The sequence below is a fragment of the Populus trichocarpa genome, chromosome 10 (assembly GCF_000002775.5).
Source record: "Populus trichocarpa isolate Nisqually-1 chromosome 10, P.trichocarpa_v4.1, whole genome shotgun sequence".
Classification (NCBI taxonomy): Eukaryota; Viridiplantae; Streptophyta; class Magnoliopsida; order Malpighiales; family Salicaceae; genus Populus; species Populus trichocarpa.
Window position 1 is genome coordinate 17,488,235 of NC_037294.2, and position 20,332 is coordinate 17,508,566.

At 35.3% G+C, this 20,332-nt stretch overlaps 2 protein-coding genes across 2 annotated transcripts; one reads left to right on the forward strand and one right to left on the reverse strand.

Annotated features, from left to right (window-relative positions):
- Positions 1–7,859: 7,859 nt before the first annotated feature.
- Positions 7,860–11,609, reverse strand: LOC7464561 (uncharacterized). Its single transcript, XM_002316119.4, has 3 exons — positions 10,628–11,609; positions 10,203–10,550; positions 7,860–8,639 (listed from the first exon to the last, which is right to left on the reverse strand). Exons 1-3 carry the CDS (start codon positions 10,934–10,936, stop codon positions 8,151–8,153), a joined length of 1,146 nt encoding a protein of 381 aa, XP_002316155.1. The 5' UTR covers positions 10,937–11,609; the 3' UTR covers positions 7,860–8,150.
- Positions 11,610–16,384: 4,775 nt separating this feature from the next.
- On the forward strand, positions 16,385–17,938 carry LOC7481607 (organic cation/carnitine transporter 3). Its single transcript, XM_002315045.3, has one exon. The coding sequence runs from the start codon at positions 16,385–16,387 to the stop codon at positions 17,936–17,938; it is 1,554 nt and encodes a 517-aa protein (XP_002315081.2).
- Positions 17,939–20,332: the final 2,394 nt, after the last annotated feature.

Consider the following 20,332-nt stretch of genomic DNA (forward strand, 5'->3'; position numbering starts at 1 on the left):
CTTGGCTTCTTCTTGCTTCCCTCGTGCATCTTATATTTCATGGCTTGGAATACGGTAGCATATTAATTAACACTTAATTTAATAAATAAATTTCGTGGCAACTCCTCTACTACTATTAATATTATTTGCTTGTAATTAACTCCCATCCCGTACGTTTGGTGTCGAGACAACAAGGAGTCTTCAAGCTATATATATATATATATATATATATATATATATATATATATATATATATATATATATATATATATATAACTTAATCTCCTTCATTTTATCTCTTTATTGAAATTGACAAGTACAGATACACCACAGCCCTTCTAGTTTGTGCATAGAATTACATACAAAGGCAAATGCTACGGATTCTTGTCATCGCCTTGCTCCTTTCTTTATTCCATGCATGAAATTAAGTTCATACCAGCTTAGCGGATTAAGTTCATGGTGTTAACATTTCATGATATCTTCAAATGTCATTCGAAAACAGATTGGTATCATCATTAAAGTATGTGACTGGGTTCAGTTTCGAACCATGATAGGGATATCTAATGCAAATTTAAGGACAGAAAGAAAGAAGATATTTCATCGTGTCCTTGAAGACCCATTGAATCTTCTACTGAACAAAAAATATAAAAAACAAATGCCACTGTCTTTGCCATTATCCCTGCAAAAAAAAAAAAAAAAAGCCACCGGCTTTAATTTTTCAGTCAAGGCCCGAGCTTGAGGAATACAGGCATGAGTTCTAGATCGACAATTTGCGCACTTGACCTTCCTCGACGTGGTCGAAGAAAACAAACTGAAAAGACAAGAAAAGAAAATTATGCAGAGTACTCCTCTTACATGCATGCAAGTTATTTATCAATACCATCACTAATTATGGCCCCTATTTATGTGAGAACCTGGGATTTTTTCTGGAAACAATGAATAATTAATCCAAAGAAAGAGCAACATCTTCCATTTTCTTTTATGAGCGAAAAGGGAAATCAAGCAACGCCTTTATTAACCAGCTGCAAGACCAGACCGGGCTAATACCCTCTCGAACAATAAGAAACGGCAATCAATTTAGATATATATATATATATAGGGAAAAAAAAGAAAAAATCCCTAAATTTGAATTAAGTATATGCAATATTTATGTAAAGCTAAAACCACATGAAAAAACATGTATCATGGAGGAGTGAAACATGTGTATCCAGAACCTCAATGCATTATGATACAGCTTATTTTATGAAACAGGAAAATTCAAAATTTGTTCTGATGGGGGCTTTTACAATCTCATAGCCCTGTACTTGTACAATGTCATGTTTGGTCCTCGTGGGTCAATGGTCAAGCCATCATGCCTGTTACGTACTAATCCAGAAATCTTTTTCTAACCGTTGCTTTTAAGTTAGTTGCTCTCAGTTAGTTAGTCCTATCATTGCAGACAAAGCCATTGGGGAAATGAACATAAGAAAAAAAAATCCACTATATCCCTGTCAAAAAAAAACATTCTAGGGTTTTGGGAAGCACACATGCAGCAGTAAAATAATACATTTGATCTGAGTGAAGGGAGAGATTACATATATGGAAAGCTTTTTTAATGAAGAATAATATTTTACCCTTGAGAGAACCCGACAGGGGGTATATCTAGCTAATTCATGCTCCTTTAATTAATTACTACTGTGTTCCAAGGGCATCAAAAGGAAGAGGACAAATTACTAACTAGAGGGTAATCTCATCATTATTTTGGTATGCATGCATCAGCATGACGTGAAGAAAAAACACACATATCCCTTTCACCATATTCTTAACTAAGATTTTGCCTCCCCTGATATTGAACCCTTTTTAGAACCATCATATGATCATTATATACATCGACAATGTATGCAATTTTATTAATTAGTTGATCTTATGGTGCATACTTTTGACTGATAAATTCTCTACCAATACTGAACCAGAACTCAGATTTTCATCCCAGTTCCATATTTGCCTATATTCGCGCACACACACACACATATATATAGGCAAACTAAATAGTAACCAAATAAAAATATCACCCTTTAGTTATATATCACTAGGTTGGTGATGTAGCAAAGATGAGAAATATGCAGAGGTTTCTTTCTCTTTGTTGATGACAAAAAAGATGTGGTGCCACTACCTTTATCGGTTGCAGAGAAATTGTCAGGAAAGCTCCTTCTCTCCACACAGACACAAAGAGAAAGAAGAAAAGCTAATAAAGCCTAAAGGAGAGGAGGAATACAACGCACTTTCATGAGTGCACATATCGAGGAAGCTTCTACCTTTATGTGTACAGAGTTGAGGGTCTTCCTTGCCTCAAAACCTGCTGCATGGGTACGTTTTATATTACATTTACACTAATTTACATGCATAATGTGAGCATTATGCTTTATGTGGTAATGATCATATAATAAGATTATGAATCTGCCAAGAAAGAAAATAATGATAGGGTGATTGAGGCACGATGTTCGAAGCAAATTAAATAATTGTTTGCATCCTAATTAAGGCACCTTGGATTCTGTTTAGCTTCCTCATTCGATACGTTTGGGTTCTTGCTTTGAGTGTTTACTAGCAAAGTACTGGCTAGAAGCTTCTTTTGTCCCATGTCTCTCATGCTTTTAGCTAGGCATGTAGAAAATTTGTTCGTGGGGATTGAGTTAGTTAAGGATAAAAATAAGGTTGGATATGTGGTGGTCACGCTAAGGACATTGACTGGTGTATACCGTTTACTGTGATAATTATCGAAAAATACACCCGATGTAGATTTTTGTGTGCTCAGTTTCACTAATCATTGCCAAAATAATGAAAATAACATTCGTTATGACCTTTTTTTACAAAAATTACACTCATGATCTTCACTTAGATGTTTTCAAATTATTATCACCCTAATTTATCCTTTTTTTTTACAAAGAAAAAAAAATGCCCATGTACATCATTTGAACCACGAACATCTCTTACTGTTTATTTCTTAGAAAACACTATAAGATTTGTGTTTCACAAAAAAGATAGGTAAAACAAAAACAAATATTTTTGGTTGAAGAAACGAAACGGATACATAAAAATAAAGCTCTGTCTAGCTATGACGGTTTTAAAGTTAAATAATAATGTCTTTTTAAAATAAAAAAATAAACTAATAACATGTCTATCATGTCTCAACTGTACATGACTCTTTTGTTAACCAAATATTAACTAAAGTAATACAAAATAAACTGGAATTTAAATATCTATAGACAATGACAAGGGGACAATTTGTTCAGATGGGCACATAAAAACAAGGATGGTTCATGTGATTTTATAAATAAAAGGAATGATTTGTATATATAATTGTAAGCTAATTATAAGACACATCAAGAATGGTAATTGATAATGTCTCCGTTAGTTTAACTTTTCACATGAAATGATCATGAAATATCACTTATATATCCAACGGGATAATAAATATTTATGAAATCAACTACTTAACTTCCATGGGAACATGGATTTAAGAGACTTTTAAGAATATTAAGATAAGTCCTCATGTTTAGAGAAAAAAAATAAAACCTTACATGCAAGCATTTATACATATTAAAATTAAAAAAAAAAACTAAGATTAATCAGTGTTTCATTATGGATTCCATCACAATTCATTGTGGACTTGCTCAAATGAATTAATGAATTTATCCTTCTTAAACAAAGCAAAATAACATGATTTGAGGAGTAATATGATCTTTTTCATTGGATACATTTGTTATTATAAGATTGAATAGGGGCATATCGGTATTTTTCTTTCTTTTTGCACTGTGTAATGACTCAAATACCCTCAAAAGCATAATTTAATTAACTTTTATGTAGGTATATTTTTTAGTTTTCAATTTCAAAAGGACAATAAAAAATCTAAAATACCCTTCTAGGAAAAAAATCATGTAGTTGTTGTTTAGGGGCTTTTTTGTCTTTTCGAATGAGGGTTAATTTGGTCTTTAATAAATGCAAAAAAAAAAAAACAATTGGCAGGTGCAGGCTCCTATGATAACTAAACATAGGCTTTCATGGAAGCGTTAGAAATGACCCACTAAGGTCTTTCTAGTGGGTAGACGTGTGGCAGTGGAGACTGCCGGTATGGCTCTGATGGGCTTTTTTCTAGTCCTTTTTATATAGGGTTATCATGGGTCATGAGTTAGTCAATTTAACCAGGTTTAACTTAGTTTTGTTTCAATGTTTTTTCTATTGATTTAACTTTGGTCTTCTTTTTCAGGCTTTTTTTTTAAATAGTTTTTTTTATCCCGATCTCATATCACAAGTCGCAAGTTTATCAAATTAACTCATTTTTTTTACTTTTCTTTTCTTGAAATTGATTTTTTTTTTCCATTTTATCATTTAACGATAGGTTATTAGGCCTTGAATTGTGATTTTTTTTCTTTTTTCTTTCTGTTGGGCTATCCCAAGTCACAAGTTAGTCATCTTAGGCTGACTCAATTTTTTTTCAATGGCTTTTTATTTAACTTTGATCTTTTTTAAAAGTAATATTTTTTATCTAGAATCATATTGTGGGCGGCGAGTTTGTTAAATTAATTAGAATTGACTCAAATCATCACTCATTGCCCAAACATTTTTTTTTATATATTATATAAAATTTAACCCAATCTGCGATGCAAGGCAGGCAAACCTTCTAGTAAGAATAATAAAGGATGAGGGTTGAAGCACTCAAGAGACAGTACTTTAGCAGGAAATAGTTGAATTTTCCATGGAGAGATATCAGATTCAAACCATGGAAAAAATGGGTTGGCGATTAAGATGAAGGCTTGGGAAAAAAAAGGGGCATATACGCGCACACAAACTTCCTGTATTCGATTATGAATTTATCATTGATAATAAAAAGTCAATTGTTTGCCTTTGAAAAAATAAAAAGAGGGCACGGGACATTCAATATGCTTGGCCCAAAATAAGAATGAAAACCTTTCGGAGACACTCTAAACTCGCCTGGGCCTTACCACACCGAAATGCTCTTAGTGGAGCTGTTTTCGTTGAACGAGCTAAAGCTTATGAAATAGAATTTCTGTTTCAAAATACACGACGTCCTATCGAGCTGCCTGATGCCCCCTATGCTTAAAGTTTTAAAAATCCTAGGTGCTACTTTGTAACAAGCAGGACAGTCGACGGCAGAATTTTATGAACCACCGCAACAACTTGTGTCAAAGTGAAACTAATATTCAGCACATATTGGATTCCACATATCATCAAATCACCACAGTTACATGGAAAAAAAAACTCATATTCAAGGTTGTCAAAAACGTTTTTTTAACACGACACGGAATATATAATATAAACTCGAATCGTAAATTCGAATCGTAAAATTATAAAATCAGAAAGTAAAATATTTTAACTAATTATATATTGACAATTACAGTTAAGTAGTATATAATAATATAACACAATTAAAATAAAAGTGAAATAAAGCGAACTATAGCACTTTCATCAGGAAAAAAAGACACGGGATTGGATATATCCAACTGAAATCAAGCTATCCATGCAAAGAGTTAAAAAAAAAAAATTACCAACAAATAGAAACATAGATCAATAGAAAAGTCTACTGTACAAAGAAAATACCAGTTTTTGCTCATCAGCTCAAATGACCTTCTTAGTTTCTTCATTTAAATACATGTTGGCAACAGAGTGTTAGAAGATAAATGGGTGAGGGGTATTAGTATATGCTGATTTCCTATCTTAACTTCTTATACAGCATACACTTAGTTGGATACCTTATGCAAGTCACAAACACTAGTTCGACAAGTTCCATAATCAGCAATGGAGAATATGAATTAAGCATTCTACTGAATCCCACAAGAGGGGCAAATTGTAACGAACAAGCTACACAAAAAGAGATCACCTAAAATTAGCATGAAAGGTAAGAATTCTTGATGGATGCAAATTTGTGAAAAATCTAATTGATGGCCCTATACATATTAGCAGATTGCAGTTTATTATTCAGTTAGGTCAGAACCTAAAACAAAGAAATATATCAACAAGCATTCTACAGTCACGCATCTCACCTCTAAGAGAATATATCATGCTCTTTCTTTGCTCACAAAACAAATTTGACATTCCATTTACCATTCATGTCAGCATTGAGGGTCCAATTATTTTTCCTAATCTGCAGATAAGGCACCTGAATAGGAAAAATAAATAAAAAGTGGAAAAAAAGGAAGACAACTCAAGTCGAAAGCAGTTGCTTTTGACTATGTATAACACAATGCACAGGCTTTCAGATGTTTTAACCATAAAGTTATGGGAAATGTACCTTGGTAATCACTTCATACCCAATTCTGAATCTAACATCTTATTCTCTATGGAAATTATAGATGCTCCAAGATACTTCCGCAGCTGCTTTTAAATTCCTCTGTCATGGTAAGGGAAGGAAGATATTAGTTGCATATGGTAGCTAGGACAACAGCTTACAATTTACTTCTTGTATCTAGCTCCCCTATGAACCTAAACAAAAACAAAAATTAAAAATTAAAGCCCTAAATTTGCATTTTAAAGAATTCCCATAAATAATATCAAGAAATCAATCTCAGTTACCTGCAAGTGGGTGCTGGAATCAATGGCAAACCTCTTATTGGCATGAATTTTGAGGGCTTTGGAATCTACTCCATATCTTAGAGATGTCTCCATTGTTGTATCTCTAATAATCTAAAAAACCCACCGAAAGCCAAGTAAATTGCAAGAACCTGGTTCTGGTGGTTGCGCCTCCGTCGCAGTGGTGAAGACTTGAGTGTAGAGAGAAAAAAATGGGTGTTTTGAGAGAAAGAAAGAGAGTGGAAGGCGTTGCTGGTGGATTTGGGGAAAGGGGGATTTTTGTGAGACAAACGGGATGGAGAGGATTGAGATTCTGAGAAGAGTGAATAGATTTTGTTAATTTTTTCGAACTCGGAAAACTCGGACCGAGTTTACCGAGTTTGACTGATTTTAACCGAGTTTGACTGAGTTTAACCGAGTTTGCTGATTTTCGAGTTTACTACCCGATTTCACACTATATCTCTGAGTTGACTCGTAAAATCAGGCGATTTTACGAGTCAACTCGCGAGTTTGACAACCATGCTCATATTGCTTCCCATAGACTCCGATCTGTAGGCTAAGGCGTAGCACCTCCTACGAGGTGGGCCTGTGAGTTATCAGATCTCTGTTCTTCTTGGGAACTAGGATATGTTTTTCTCATCTTAAAGCTATGGGGGTGTTGAATTATACGTGTTAAATATATGATTTAAGAATTTTCTTTGAGTTATGCTGAAAAATAATTGGACTAGACCTCCCCCCATTAATTTCCATGGGTTAATGTCGGGACAATTCACCGTTTAAGCTTAAACACCTCCTCTTATCAGAATCATTTTAATGCTTCGTATTTATGGTGGATGCATAAAGTTTCTTATGAGAAATGTTCGTGACTTTACTTCATGTATCACATTTCTTTCTTGGATTTAATAATCTAACATTCTACCTAAATGAAATCGAAATAACAGTATTTATAAAATAAATAAGAATATATAAAACTTTTTATATAAAAAAAGTGTTTTCCCTTCGAATCCAAGCGAAGCAATTATTCTCAAAAAAGAAAAGAAAAGAAACTCCATGACAGGGTTTAAGGCCCAAAACAGGCTGAGACAATTACAATATGGTTTGTTGCTTGATTACTAGGTCACAGCGCATTAAGCCCATAATTACAAATGGCCTACTACAAATTATTTCTAAGGTTAATAAGTCCAGCTTAGAGTTTTCTCTGTGTCCTCGATCAGGCTCTTCCCAGCCCGTGCTTTATCCCCTTCAAAGTTCGATGCAAATCCCAGTTCATGAGTTTTCTTTCAGAAGAGACATTATAAATGACAAACACTCGCCAATGTCAGTAAGATTCGTTCTCCGATTTTCCATTTCTCAGTAGCAACTCAAAAGTAGACTTGGGAAGATTATAACAAGCTTGAATACAACTTTTCACCTAGCTATATTATAGATTTAACGCCTGTGAATACCTAATAAACTTAACATCTTATTCCATCCCAAGCTTGAATTGGTCATTTTGTTCTTCGTGGCTTGGAAACCGGTTACATACTACACTTGAAGATTAAATACACCACAAACCCCACCAGTATTGCAATTAGATCAAAAACATAGTTATAGTTAATGCCAGTTAATCATGGAGAAGCATCATAGATATCAGCAGGAGGGATGAAATAATCCATGGAAAGCCCTGGCACATTGAACACGACATCATCGATCCTCCATACTTCTTCCATTCTAGTCCTACTGTGTTGCACTGACACTTCCTCGAATCGAAAAACTGTAGCAATTGACCTTCCTTGATGAGCAATTAACACACCATCCACATCTCTATAGTCGCCAATACTACTTCCTATAGTAGTCTCCCAATAGATAGTTTCATTTTCTGGAGTTTGTACCCTTGTTAGATGGGAGTCCTCCAAATACATTAAGAGGCCACTTTTTTGGCAAAAATAGCCATACAGTACATGCCTAAGCACCTCAGCTGGCCCTTCACTTCTTTCCATTACAGCTTCTCGATCAGCAGCTACTTTTAAAACGAAGCAATCATCCTCGCCAATTCTTTTCTCCCCTAAGCATTGTGCTTTAGCAAATAAGCTGGCTGTACTCTTTGGATCCAGGCCCTGGAATACCACCACATGATTAATTAAGTGCACGAAGAAAAGGTCTAAGTTTTAGGTGATATTAGTGTTCGAGCACATAATTAGATGCAGGACAGGGTACTAATAACTTGTAATTTAAGAGGTTTCAGGTTTGAGCTTATATATATATATATATATATATATATATATATATATATATATATATATATATAAAAACTAAGGAAGCATGACAAGACACCTGAAATCAAATGAAAGAACCACAAATTAAATTCATAAATTTCAAAGAATTCAATGAAATACTGTTAGACACTGATCCCTATCTTTTCGTCTGAGAATGGAGGATAGCTGATCTAAGTCTCGAATTATTAATTAGTAAAAGAACAAGGATATGATGACGAGGGAGGTCCAAATATTTTGGTACTTCCACACATATTCTAGCTCAGCTTTGACATCCTTATAATTTCAATAATACACGAAAATAAAGGAAGTAGAATCATATGCTTTTTATTCAAGGTGCACAAAATCTCAACAGCTGCAGGCCAGTGATTCCTCTCATGTCATGGCAAGCAAAGGAAACATATACAAAATGGGGATTCCACTCCTGAAAAAAAAAAAAGAAACCTAAGCATAAATGTTCCTTCACAAGTTATGACTAATTCCCTGGTTTTTTGTGGGAAACGGGGCTTGGCCCAAAAACTCCAAAGGAATGTTCATCCCTCCGTCACTTGACTCACTTGGGGCTAGAGGCAAAGGAAGGAGCCCCGGACGAGGTACTGGGATTTCAATTTTCAAGTATGCCACGATAGTTTCTAACTTTGAAACTCGCCATAATTTCGAAAGCGAAAAAAAAAAAACAGAAAATTGGAGAAAGGAGAGAAGGAAAACGATTGACATGGGAACGAGAAGAAAATAAACAAAGAAGAGGGGGGGGAAGGCAAGAAAAGCAAGGGGCGATAATGCAATAAATCAGGTGTTATTCACTAAAGTGCAAAAAAGGAAAAGTAAAGTGCAAAGGATGATTACAAGCTGCAGTCCCAAAAATATACTTTGAACATGATCAAAGATGACGTCAAAAACAAAATCACGTGCCATTCCTAACTCTGAATAACGTGAGAGTTCAAAAAAAGAAGCTAGTCTGTCTGGTAAAGCTCAAGACAGTTTCCCTATCATGTCAGCTAGTTGTACATAGATCCTACCATTTCTCGGGATTGTGATCTATACATATAGATAGGTCTTCAAATTCTATTTTTTTAAAAGAAAAAAACTTGTATTGGTCTTCCATCCCCATCCTTATGTCTGGTATGTAAATTCGATTAAAGTAGATTAAAAGTAAATTGTAGAGTAAAAAGCAATGTTCCTAATTTTGTCTTATCGTCTTCAACCTAGAGAAAAACAGAAATATTCCTCAGTTCACCCTGTTGTTTCTTCTCCCTCATAGCCCGATATTGCACTACCAGTTTTAGATCACTAGTTTTCTGGCTAATGTTTCTTTATGATTAACTAAAACTATGGTCTTCAATTTTTAAGGGGGCAATTTCATCAAGATTAATATTGAATTTGATGCACTATATATATAGTTTGTACCTGGATTATGCGACGTAGAGGGCGTTGGGGTCCCTTGGCAGCATGAGTGCCAAGCCAAGGAGTGTGACGCCACACGGTCTTCCCATCGCTGCCTGCTATGACCTTATTTTCCCCAACAACCAATTCAAGAGACCACATCCCCGGCAACATTTGCCAAAGAACAAAGCACCCATTTTCGCCACTTCTAGTCCCCAAGCTCTTCACGTTTTTTCCCGAGGAAATTTCTGTCTCGCAACGAATCATCTTCACACTCCCTGTTGAATACATGTTTTTCATACATTTTTGTTGCTTTAAACACCCTGTTGCTGCCAAATATTGTTGGATGATATAATGCGCGGCAGAATTTTCCTATAGAAAAAATTGATAAGATGGAGTTGCCGAATTAAGAAAATAAACATATGGATAAGTAGTGTAGAAGAACTTACAATAGGAGTGTTTTTAATGTGAATGCGATGAATGGGGTCGTTAACTAGAGGGATTGGAGCTAGAGGGCAGCCCAAAACTCCAAGTAAAAGCCTTAAATCTTGTCCTTTGACTGGAATACTCCCATGTAACGATACTGAAAAACTGTTACCTGCTGGAAGACCCTTTTGCAATCGAAACCATTCACGAATTACTTCCCATGAGCTTTCCTTTTTGTTACCTTCTTCTTGCATGTCGGGGTCAGGACCTTCTAGCAGCGGAGTTAAGGTTTGTGTGCTCCATCTTTGCTTCCTTCTTGCTCTTGAGCCCATGGTTGCGAGGAGATTAATGTTATGAAATAGAAAGTGAAAGTTGTTGAAGATGAAGAATGGGGTTTAAAGTAAAAGTGAACAGAAGTTGTATATAAAAGCGTTTATTACGGTTGTGAGTATAGCTAAGAATGAGAAGGAAGAGACAAAAAGGGACAGCTTATCTGTCCAACGGCAGATGATGGTAATTATTATAATACAGACTTGCATGTTGGGATGTCTTTCGCTTTATTCTTTTTTTTTTTCTTTTAGACTCCTCTTGTCGTTTAACTTCTGCAGGGATTCTCTTGAGAAACTCCAGGTGAGAGGAGCCGGATGGATTAGGGGCTGTCTCTTTCTATATTTAGGAGATAAATTTAGCTCTCTCTTTCTTTCTAATGTCTCTGTGGACCCTTTGATCATACCCTACATTTTTTTATCTCCTAATTACCCTGGTCTTCAGGGGTAATCTTCCTTAAAATCACTGCGTAATAAGAGCAGTGAAGTCTTCATGATTGGCCCACAGCAACATCGATACTTCATTTCATTCATTTCTCCAGTGTTTATTCATCTGCTACACACATTTCCTGGGAGTTTTCTGGTATGGCTGTAGCCACGTCTATCTGCACTAGAGACGTACATAGATAAATAATGTTGGTAGGGTTCTGCTGCCAAGGACACTCTTCCTGTTTCAACCATCTCCACTGACATATTTCTACCTGAAATTTATTTTTATATAATAAACTAACACAGTACTATTCAAAATTTGAGCTCTTAACTTTTTTAATGACAAATATACCCTTCTCATCACACCCCTTGAATCAAACTCTTTCAAGAACTCTATATTAAACTTCCAATTTCCTACCACTTCTTATGTGTGTGTGTGTGTCTATATATATATATATATATATATATATATATATAACAGCGCATCTTACAAAACATATTTTATTTTAGAATATATATTTTATTTTAATTATAATATCCCGCCAGTACTCTAGATAAAAGTAATATTTTAAAAAATAAAAATCGACATTATAGAAATTGAGTTTTATTTTTGAAATGATGTGCTAATGATGTTCTAGTACACTTCACTTTTATCGTAGATAAAAATCGGTTCAGCGTAAAAAATAGTGGGAGGTGTTGCCAATAAAAGTCAAAAGCAAACATTACCAAGAGTGTGGAAACGTAGCAAACTCTTTTAAAAATATAAAAAGGTTATTTTAATAAATTTAACTTCTGCGCGGTGACTTTAAATTTAAATAGGCAATAATTACAATATTCCCTTTCCTTAGTTAATGGACAGCGATTAACCTCTCTTGAATTCCTGGGTGTCTTTTCAACACTCTTGATTCGGTACGATGCTCTTGGTAATGTTTGACAAATACTTGAGTACAAAATCCTCTCCGGTCAATAGATCCAGAGCTTACACGGGGCAATTGAGGTTCAGTCCGGTCAAATGATCCAGAGCTTACACGGGGCAATTGAGGTTCAGTGCAATCACTAGCTTCCTGGCCGTATCTTCTTTAATGGTGATTATTAAATCTGCATTTCCCAAAATGGTTCCCTCGAGCGTATAATCTTGTCACCATACGATAATTTAATTTCCAAAAGAAGAATCGTCGAATATAAGCCTACCTAATCATTAGAATTAATCACAGAATTTCTTTTTTTTTTTTTTTTACAATTAATATCAGACGAATTTCGCTTTTAATTTTATATATAACTACTATCAGCCAATTTATCAAACCTTAAATATCAGTGATCATGATTTGTCAGTGAATACCAGAAGGAAAAAAAGAAAAAACTAGGTGCCCACTTGCGCTTATATTCGACGTTGATAGTAAAGTTGTCTTGATTTTTTTGAAAAAAAGCTTATCATCTGGGATCCACAAAGAGGTGGGCCGGCAATTGTATCTCAATATTGCGATTAATGTGGTGGAGAGTCGGCATCAATGGCGGAGAGGCAGATGGAGGGGGATGGGTGATCTTCCAAGCCGAAAGCACTCTCTGTTTTGGTGAAAGGTTGAGACGTAACTTTCATTTGCTGGGAAGTATAAGCAGGATCGATATACTACATTAATTTGACATCGAAACACATGGTAAAATTTATGCACATGATTACATAAGAATAGCTGGTCTATCACATCTTAGTCTTGTATTTCAAGTAGACAACCATGACGTTAACATCATCTCACCCTGCAAAAAATTGCAAGATACAAAAGAATGCTTGACAAAAAGAGGGCAACTTTGCACTTGAGACAATCTCATGAGACCAAACTCTAAGACATCACAAGTACGGGTGTTCCTTGTTTCGTTTATAAGAAAGTTTGTTTCGAAATTAACTCCTTTTTTCTTAAATAATTTGGGTTTTAGTATTTTTTACTAAACATAAAACCATTTTTAAAAACCTTAAGAGGGGAATATCATGACATTAGGTCTACAGTGGAGTTGTAACCCTTTTTTTTACATGAATATTAAGAACTCGTTTATTTATGTGATTGTTTGTTTTTGTAATTGTATCACGTTTTGGTTTGAACCACAATATATAAGTGTTTGATTGCAATTTAGATCTATGTTTTTATTAGTTGAACCCATCACTTTACCAAGTTTATACTTCAATTATGAAAAAACAAGTTGAACCTGCTTTTTGCACACAAGTGTGGAGTGATAGATTTTCTTGTTACTGTTGAAGCATCGAGAATGATCATTGTAGTCTTTTCTCTTCTTGTTTTATCATTCTAGAATACCAAATATATCCAAGATGATGTGGTGACTCAGCCTCCATACCTCGGTAAAGATGGAACATGACAGTAGTACCCGAGATAGCCCATTCATTTTGACGTTGATGCGTTCGCCCTTCGCTATCTGATCAGCAAACTTTAGAAAGTTTACGCGCATTGGGCCCTTACAAAAATTGACACTTGCCAACAAACTAGAACATAAAACGCAGGCCCAAGAGCCTTAGCCCAGAAGTTCATGACCCGCCTTAGAAACCCAGCCCAAGTGAAATACGAAAACAAAACAACCATTGCTCTGCCTAGCAACAATTGTTTGGTGGACATGCTGCCTGTTTTGTTACCTTCGTATTGATAAAAGGGTGAAATAGGAGAAGACGACCACTTGAATTTTGTATATCAAGTGAGATATGTATTATGTAGCATGAAATATAGTTTTGAAACCCGATCCGATCATCGACCCGGTCCAGTGATCGGGTCACGGGTTAGATGGGTTGACTCAGGTCAACCCAAAAAAAAAATACCTATATAAAACATCTAATTAGTTACAAACCCTTTCATAACTTCAATTATATATACTGGTAAAGCAGCAGCGAGGCAGAAGGTCGCAACAGTACCTCCTTCTACCATGCATGTTGCCGTTGGACTCCAAGACTTGGAGGCTATCTACTCTGAAAGATTTCACATACATGTCTTCTTTCAAATCTTAGGATCTCTACCTAGCATACTCAGTTGAATGTTTCAAATTAATTAAGTAGGATAAAAAAATAAAATATTTACTACTATATATATATATATATATATATATATATATATATATATATTACAATTTACAGGGGCTAGTACCAAGTTGTGTATTTTAAAGGGATAACTAGATAAGGAACAGAGAGACGAAGAATTCAAGAGAGAAAGGAGCTTTCAAAGATTCCATTAATAGACTAAAAATAAGTGAATTAGCTAAATTATAATACCTAACTGACTAACTGTGGTATCTGCATCAGCAATGATGACCCGGGCAATTGCAGCAATTCTGCATCAGTGAATCAGTGCATCGTTCATCTCGTTGTTTTGGTCTTTCAGCCAAAACGTCGCGTGACCTTTATACATATATAAAAAAAAGGAGGTCGGGTCTTCACTCGGGTTTACCCGGGTCTACTGGGTCCCGGATTGACCCGCCGGGTCGACCGGATTTCACCAGACCAACTCTCAGACGGGTTTTTTCTTAGATCCAGATCGGTTCCATGCTTGGGTCAGTCGGGTCCCGGATCAACCAGCCAGACCGGTCCGAGTTTCAAAACTATGACATGTGTTGCCACGGTATGAATTGCATGTAGCATTATTCCTCGGTGTTTGTGCACTGTTTTGTGTGTCACTGACTTCATAGTTGTCGGATATGGGCTTGTAATCTGATGAGTTAATTAAAGTTTAATTTCAATCAAGGATATGATTTCAACTGCTCCTGCTATGACAAGGCTGCCAACTGCCATACAGTGCAGTAGGCAGACAATAGTCACATGGATTATGGACGTAACATGTAACCAAGAGATCTGCTCGATCCAGCTTTAGAGCATCTCTCGAGCGAGGAAGACATATTTATCAATCTGTGTCGGCAATTGTGAAAAGATTTAAAAAAAAAAACATGAGTCGGGCAATTGTTGGCACGTCCTTTACTAATTGATGCGTGTTTTTTTTTTAAAAATCATTTTTTATATTTTTAGATTATTTTTATATCTTCATGCTGAAAATAATTTTTTTAAACAAAATATATATTATTTTATTATATTTTTAAATAAAACACCCCTTTATAAAGCTAAAACACTACATGGTGTCTTTATCTTCATTGCAGAAGGTGTTCTTTTTTTTGTTTTTTAATTAATTCTTTTTTTTTCATTGCAGAAGGTGTTCTTGACAAGCCATGTGGTTGTTCTTTGTTGTGGGCTCATTTGTTTCAAACTTTACAGAAGTTCGTTTCTTGTGGCATGAAAGATTTTATCTTAACTGATCAGTATTTTATTGCTGCATTATAAAACTCAGTAAAACAAAAATAATTATCAAAGCAAGATGGCTATAAAAAAGAATTAATTAAAAAAATATTGTTTTAATTATTTTACAAATAAATCACGTTCTTCTCTCTCACGTTCTTCTCTCTCTATGTATATTTATTTTATTGCACAATGGATGGATTTTCCGATCTATCCAGGTTGAGTCTGGAAACCAAAACTAGGGTACAAGAATTCACCCGTAGAATAACTTAAAATAACCTCCGTCTGCACCACAACTTTATATTTGCATATGGCCGAAAACAAGCAGAGCCGATCACTAACTTGGCCCTAAACAATAATTTGTCAGCCATAAGTGGTCCATGCTATCATTTCCATGACTCCAGCAAGAGTAATTTTGATTTCTTGTTAATAATAGTGCTTGTTGCTATTTCCATGATTCTTCATCATCACTAATCTTGTGATTCCTTGTTAACAATAGTCCTTGTTGCTATTTCCATGATTCTCCCTGACGTGTTTTATATGATCATCCAAAACTAATCATCAGCTTCACTTGGTTTTATTTTTTTCGACGCGATCCTTGGACAAAAGACCTATAGTTACCGGCCAGCCTTTAATTTCTTACCCCCTATGGGCCAAGATTTATTGTTGAAGACAAGCTAGCTTCACTATTTTCATATCTCTACCACTCAAAAAACAGAAGAAAAAAGGTTCATAGAACCAAATACCAAAACATGGCAACTTCAGCTCCACTTATCTCAAAATCCCAGTTATCGTCCGGCATAGAAACCTTGGATCATCAGGAGCAACACTCGCTAGATGACACCATCGAAAAATACATAGAAGGTTTTGGACCGGCACAATATCTGCAAGTCATCCTTGTGTCATTGGCATTTCTGTTCGATGGACAGCAAACCTTCATTAGTGACTTTTCTGATGCTGTACCCTCATGGCACTGCACTGATTTTAGTAATCAAACTTGTTACTCGAGCTCCAATTTTTGCAATCTCTCAAACACTGAATGGGCCTGGGATGAGCCAGCCAGCTCATCGATAGTTTCCGATTGGGCCCTTGAATGTGGCAGTTCAGTCATCGTCGGCTTACCGGCTTCAAGTTACTTTGTGGGCTCCCTGATTGGTGGATTTACTCTTGCTACGCTTGCTGATTCCTGGCTTGGTAGAAAGAAGTTGCTCTTCCTAACTTGTCTGGGTATGTCCACAATGGCACTTATCACTGCCTTCTCCACCAATGTGTGGATGTATTCAGGTTTGAGATTTGTTAGTGGACTTTTTCGCGCATCAATTGGAACGTGTGTTGTTGTGATGTCAACAGAAATGGCAGGGAAGAAATCGGGTGGATTTGTAAGGGTGGTGGGCTTCTTGTTTTTTGCTCTAGGAGCACTCTCACTGCCCCTTATAGCTTACTTGAATAGAGGTTCTCCATGGAGATATCTTTACATTTATACCTCTATTCCAGCCATCGTTTACTGTATAATAGCTTATTTCTTTGTTAGTGAGTCTCCAAGATGGCTTTGCATGCGGGGACGTGAAGCTGAAGCAGTTGCAATTCTGAATAAAATGGTTCCAACAAAAAATATTAGTAGCTCTATTCTAAAATCTGCCTACAAGCCCCTCGACCATGAGCAGTCGAATCTTGACATATATTCATCGATGAAGAGCTTGCTGGAGAGGAGATGGGCTTTGAAAAGGTTGTTGGCTGCAATGACTCTTGGTTTTGGTGTGGGAATGGTATACTATGGCATGTTCTTGGGGGTTGGAAGCTTGGGTTTCAACATCTACCTTAGCGTGACACTTACTGCATCCTTGACCATACCTTCTATTCTTTTGCTCCCTTATGTAATAGAAAGATTTAATAGGAGAAGTTCAGTTGTGGCCTTTGGTATAGCAAGTGGGGTATGTAGCATTGTCTGTGCAATAATTGGTGAAGAACTAAAGACTGTCCAGATTATCATGTCTTTAGCATCTGCTTTCTGCTCGTGTGCTGCACTTAACGTCCTGCAAATATACACTACAGAGTTGTTCCCTACTTGTGTAAGGATTTCAGCCACATCAATGTTTAGGCAAGCTATAAACTTCGGTCCCATATTTGTTCCACTGTTAGTTTCAGCTGCCAGGAGAAATAATTCTGTAGTTTATGGAGTCTTTGGATCAGTAGAAATATCCTGTATCTTCTTTGTAATCTTCTTGCCAGAGACCAGGGGTTTGTCACTTTCCAACGCCATGGATGAACAAGAGAAGAAGGATAATGCAAACGCGTATGTAAGCTGATTATAAAATCTTTATGGGTGTCTGGTAAGAAATTGAAGAAGTCAAATCATTTATGTATGCATCTAGCTACTTTTAATATTACTTCTGATTAATTCTCTATTTTCCCGCTTGGAAACTGTCCGCTATTAAATTTTCCTCTCTCTTTTTTTTTCTCTCCTTCTCCTGTAATTTGTTTGCATTTTTGCTAGATGATACAATTGGGGTAGCAACTTAATTAGCAATCAAGTTTGGTCTAGAGCAACATGCAGTACTCATCAAACAGTTGATGATCTCCATTAAACCATTTGGTTGACAACTAGCAAGTTCTGATGGGCCAACTATTGGCAAATCCATGGCTGATCGACGACTTTTGCCCACCGCCGATTGCCCAGTACTGGCAAACAGTCGTCCTGTGTATATTTTTTTTGAGAAGTATATGATTTCATTGAACACCATAATCTGATGGCATGTGAAATTACAAAGCCTGTAGCATATCAATTTTGCAGGAATTACCAAACAAAACAAGATCCATATAAAGAGGACAAAACAACAGATATAGCCTAAAAAAATAACAGTAGAATCTACACAAAATAGCCATCACAACAAAATCCAGGGGAAACTTTCAAGAGTCTCCAGTTCATCTCTCTAGTGAATCTAAACCTCTAAAATAGAGCACTTTTAGCAGCCTGATAAACATAAGTTGAGAAATTGATCAAAACCAAGCAAAAAAATCACTGGATCGTCCTGTGTATATGTTTTTCTTTTTTGTCACCAAGAAAGGAAATGTCTGGCTGTGTTCTTAACTACGCTCTATAACACTGTTTTCATGCTTTTAAGTATGCCAGACTACAATTCTGAACACTTTGTTAGCATATCTCCACCTAAGTTTGAATTCATCAATACACCCCAACAAATCTCCGCTCTCGGGAACATATAACTTGATAAATTGTTAAATTAAGATATTGTGGGAGGGGGAAACAATTTTATATACAGATTATTTATGATTACACCTCCTACTCAAGCGGCACTAGGAATTTTTCTACCGTTCAAAGACTGATTCAATAATCAATACCACTAGGAATTCAATAATCTAATTAATGATCACCGTCCTCGTGGTTCTAATTAATTATGTTGTAGCCATTTTGCCCAAAGTATTTCTCTCATCGAAAAGGTCATCATGTTTTGCCAGTGAAGGAATTTAAGAAAATTATCTAGTACTTGATTTCTTATCAGTATACTCTAAATTAGCAATATCATAATTAGAGCTAAAATAATATTATTATCAGAGATGAAAAAACTATAAATATTCCACATGTAAATAGCAAATGCAGAGAATGCTGGCAATTCTAGACTGCTAAAATAGCTTGTGCAAATTTGTTTTGATTCTAAAAATAATAATAATAATAATAATAATAATTAAGGAGTGGGAGAACAATCCAAGTAGCTTGTAGCAACGGTGAGCGCATAATAGCCTTTTCCCTCTCTTACTCGCCCAATCCATCGAATTGCAGAGAACTCCACTTATTGTTTTGATATAATAGTTTTGATATAATTATACAATTAATTTAAGACGAAAGAACACTAGCTAAAATTAAGATTTTACTAATTGGAATATTCTTCTTGCTAAAAAAATTCCAGATTGTAATTTTAGATTTGAGTGCTCTCTAGTTTTTAGCCACGCAATTTGTAGCGTCAGACTAAACAATAGTAAATTCTATCGTCACCAGGGCACAACGTGTAAAAGCCTTTACCAAACACTCTCGTTCCAAGCGAGATATAAATGATGGTTACAGGCAGGGAGCATTGAGCAATTGGTAGGTCTAAACAAGCTTAATTCATTTTTGATGTGTTTCATTTAAAAAAAAATTAAATTAATATTTTTATTGCTTTTTAATAATTTTAATATGCTCATATTAAAAATATATCTACCAATCATAATGTAAAGCATTAATTTAACCCAGCAATCCACTAGAGTAATTGATTGGGCCCATTTTTTAATTAATTAACTGTCCGCCACCTAAAGGGTTACATTATCCCACATCGAAAAAGGGAAAAATTTGGACACCTCCAACTATTGTGGAATTTTTATTTATATATTATATTTATTTCGTGAATCTCAAGAACTATAACATGCCAATTCATAGTCAAAATTCCATGCTTGCTATATGCTGTAGCGATAAGTTTATTTATGGAGATTCCGAAAATAAAAAAGGTTTATTTATGGATAAAGAACGGATGTTACGAGTCATCCACCATTTCTGTGATATTATCTCGCTATTGTGCTAATCCAGATTCTTCATATATATTATTATTTTAATAAATTGATGTAAAAAATAATTTTTAAAAATAAAAAATATATATTATTTTTATATATTTTCAAATTATTTTTTTTAAATAACTATATTTATAATACTA

Bases quoted from the DNA above. Each gene is read 5' to 3' on its own strand.
- LOC7464561 (XM_002316119.4), bottom strand. From the start codon at position 10,936: ATGGGCTCAAGAGCAAGAAGGAAGCAAAGATGGAGCACACAAACCTTA. The intron at 10,551-10,627 runs GTAAGTTCTTCT...TTTTTTCTATAG, and splicing joins ACATTAAAAACACTCCTATT to GAAAATTCTGCCGCGCATTA. The intron at 8,640-10,202 runs GTACAAACTATA...GTGGTATTCCAG, and splicing joins CTCTACGTCGCATAATCCAG to GGCCTGGATCCAAAGAGTAC.
- LOC7481607 (XM_002315045.3), top strand. From the start codon at position 16,385: ATGGCAACTTCAGCTCCACTTATCTCAAAATCCCAGTTATCGTCCGGC.